Source organism: Erigeron canadensis, chromosome 4, assembly GCF_010389155.1.
Source record: "Erigeron canadensis isolate Cc75 chromosome 4, C_canadensis_v1, whole genome shotgun sequence".
NCBI classification, from domain to species: domain Eukaryota; kingdom Viridiplantae; phylum Streptophyta; class Magnoliopsida; order Asterales; family Asteraceae; genus Erigeron; species Erigeron canadensis.
Window position 1 is genome coordinate 14,494,136 of NC_057764.1, and position 2,148 is coordinate 14,496,283.

At 38.9% G+C, this 2,148-nt stretch overlaps 1 protein-coding gene across 1 annotated transcript; it reads left to right on the top strand.

Annotated features, from left to right (window-relative positions):
• Positions 1-1,235: 1,235 nt before the first annotated feature.
• LOC122597018 (secreted RxLR effector protein 161-like) lies at positions 1,236-1,825 on the top strand. The gene has a single exon (XM_043769658.1). It carries the CDS (start codon positions 1,280-1,282, stop codon positions 1,823-1,825), a length of 546 nt encoding a protein of 181 aa, XP_043625593.1. The 5' UTR covers positions 1,236-1,279.
• Positions 1,826-2,148: the final 323 nt, after the last annotated feature.

The following is a 2,148-nucleotide window of genomic DNA, read 5'->3' on the forward strand; positions in this document are numbered from 1 at the left end:
TGCCCGAATTTTAAATATGGCTCCAACCAAGAAAGTGGAGAGAACACCTTTTGAAATATGGCATGGAAGAGTTCCATCTTTGTCATATTTAAAAGTATGGGGTTGTGAGGCTTATGTAAGACATGATACCTCAAGCAAATTAGAACCCCGATCCACTAAATGTATCTTTGTAGGATATCCTAAAGATGATTTGGGATATTATTTCTACGATCCTAATGAGCAAAATGTATTTGTTGCTCGAAAGGCTGAGTTCTTGGAGACTAAATTCCTTATGGAAGGAACTAGTTCTAGAACAGTGGAACTTGAAGAAGATCAAGAACCACTGACAGATACACACTTGGGTGACACTAGCTTTCAACAAAAATATGTTGAAGATGATCAAGGAGTTGATCAAGGCACACAAAACGTTCGCAGATCTGGTAGAGCTTCTTATCCACCTGAAAGATATGGATTTCTTATGGATGAATGCTATATGATGGTTTCTGATGAACCTACCACCTACCATGATGCAATGTCCAAATCGGATTCGGACAAATGGTTAGAAGCCATGAACGCTGAGATGCAATCCATGTATGATAACCAAGTTTGGGAATTAGTTAATGAACCACCAAATTCCAAAGTAGTTGGAAGTAAATGGGTGTTCAAATTGAAACACGATATGCATGGAAACTTGCTTACTTATAAAGCTAGACTTGTAGCAAAAGGTTTCACTCAAACTCGAGGGGTCGACTATGATGAAACTTTTTCGCCCGTGGCAATGCTAAAGTCTATTAGGATATTATTTGCCATAGCCGCTCATTATGACTATGAGATATGGCAAATGGATGTCAAAACCGCTTTTCTAAATGGATATCTTGAGGAAGATGTCTATATGGATCAGCCTGAAGGTTTTGTCGATCCTAAACATCCTAATAAAGTATGCAAGTTAAAGAAATCAATCTATGGATTGAAACAAGCATCAAGAAGCTGGAATCGTCGTTTTGATGAAGAAGTCAAGAAATTTGGCTTCATCAAAAACGCTGATGAAGCTTGTGTGTATAAGAAGGCCAGTGGGAGCATCATTACCTTTCTAGTATTATATGTCGATGACATTCTTCTATTTGGAAATGATATTCCAACCTTGGAAGGTGTAAAAGCCTGGCTTGGAAGTTGCTTTTCCATTAAGGATCTTGGTGAAGCCGCCTATATTTTGAGAATAAGGATCTATAGGGATAGATCAAGGCGCTTAATAGGTTTGAATCAAAGTGCATACATAGATAAAATCTTGAAAAGGTTCAAGATGGAAAACTCTAAGAAAGGTTTAGTACCTATTCAAAGAGGAACTATATTGAGCACTTCTCAATCTCCTAGCTCAAAAGTTGAGCAAGAGAAAATGAATGGAATCCCATATGCATCTGCTATAGGATCCATCATGTATGCTATGATATGCACGAGACCGGACGTGTCATGCGCTTTGAGCATGACAAGTAGATACCAGCAAAATCCAGGAGATAGTCATTGGATGGCTGTCAAGAATATATTGAAATATCTTAGAAATACTAAAGATATGTTCTTAATATATGGATCTGGTGAGGAGGAGCTCGTTGTAAAGGGTTACACGGATGCGAGTTTCCAAACTGATCGAGATGATTCTCGATCACAATCGGGGTACATCTTCATTCTAAATGGAGGAGCTGTTTCTTGGAAAAGCTCGAAGCAAGATGTGGTTGCATTGTCCACTACAGAGTCAGAATACATCGCCGCCTCTTTGGCAGCACAAGAGGCTGCATGGTTGAAGAAATTCATTGCCGATCTAGGGGTGTTCCTTCCATTCAAGAACCCCTAGAAATCCTTTGTGATAACGAGGGCGCAATTGCTCAAATCAAAGAACCTCGTGCGCATCAAAAGACTAGACACATTGAGCGGAGATTCAACTACATAAGGGATGAAGTTGAAAAGGGAAAGATATGTATTCGCAAAGTTCACACCGATCAAAATATTGCGGACCCACTCACGAAGCTCCTTGAAAGGCCTAAGCATGAAAGTCATACTTGTGCCATGGGACTTCGATATTCTAGTGATTGGATTTGATCTATTTTATGTATTTGGATATCGGAACGTTTGTATTTGTTAACACTTTTATATGAATATTGGTATTATGCATTTAAA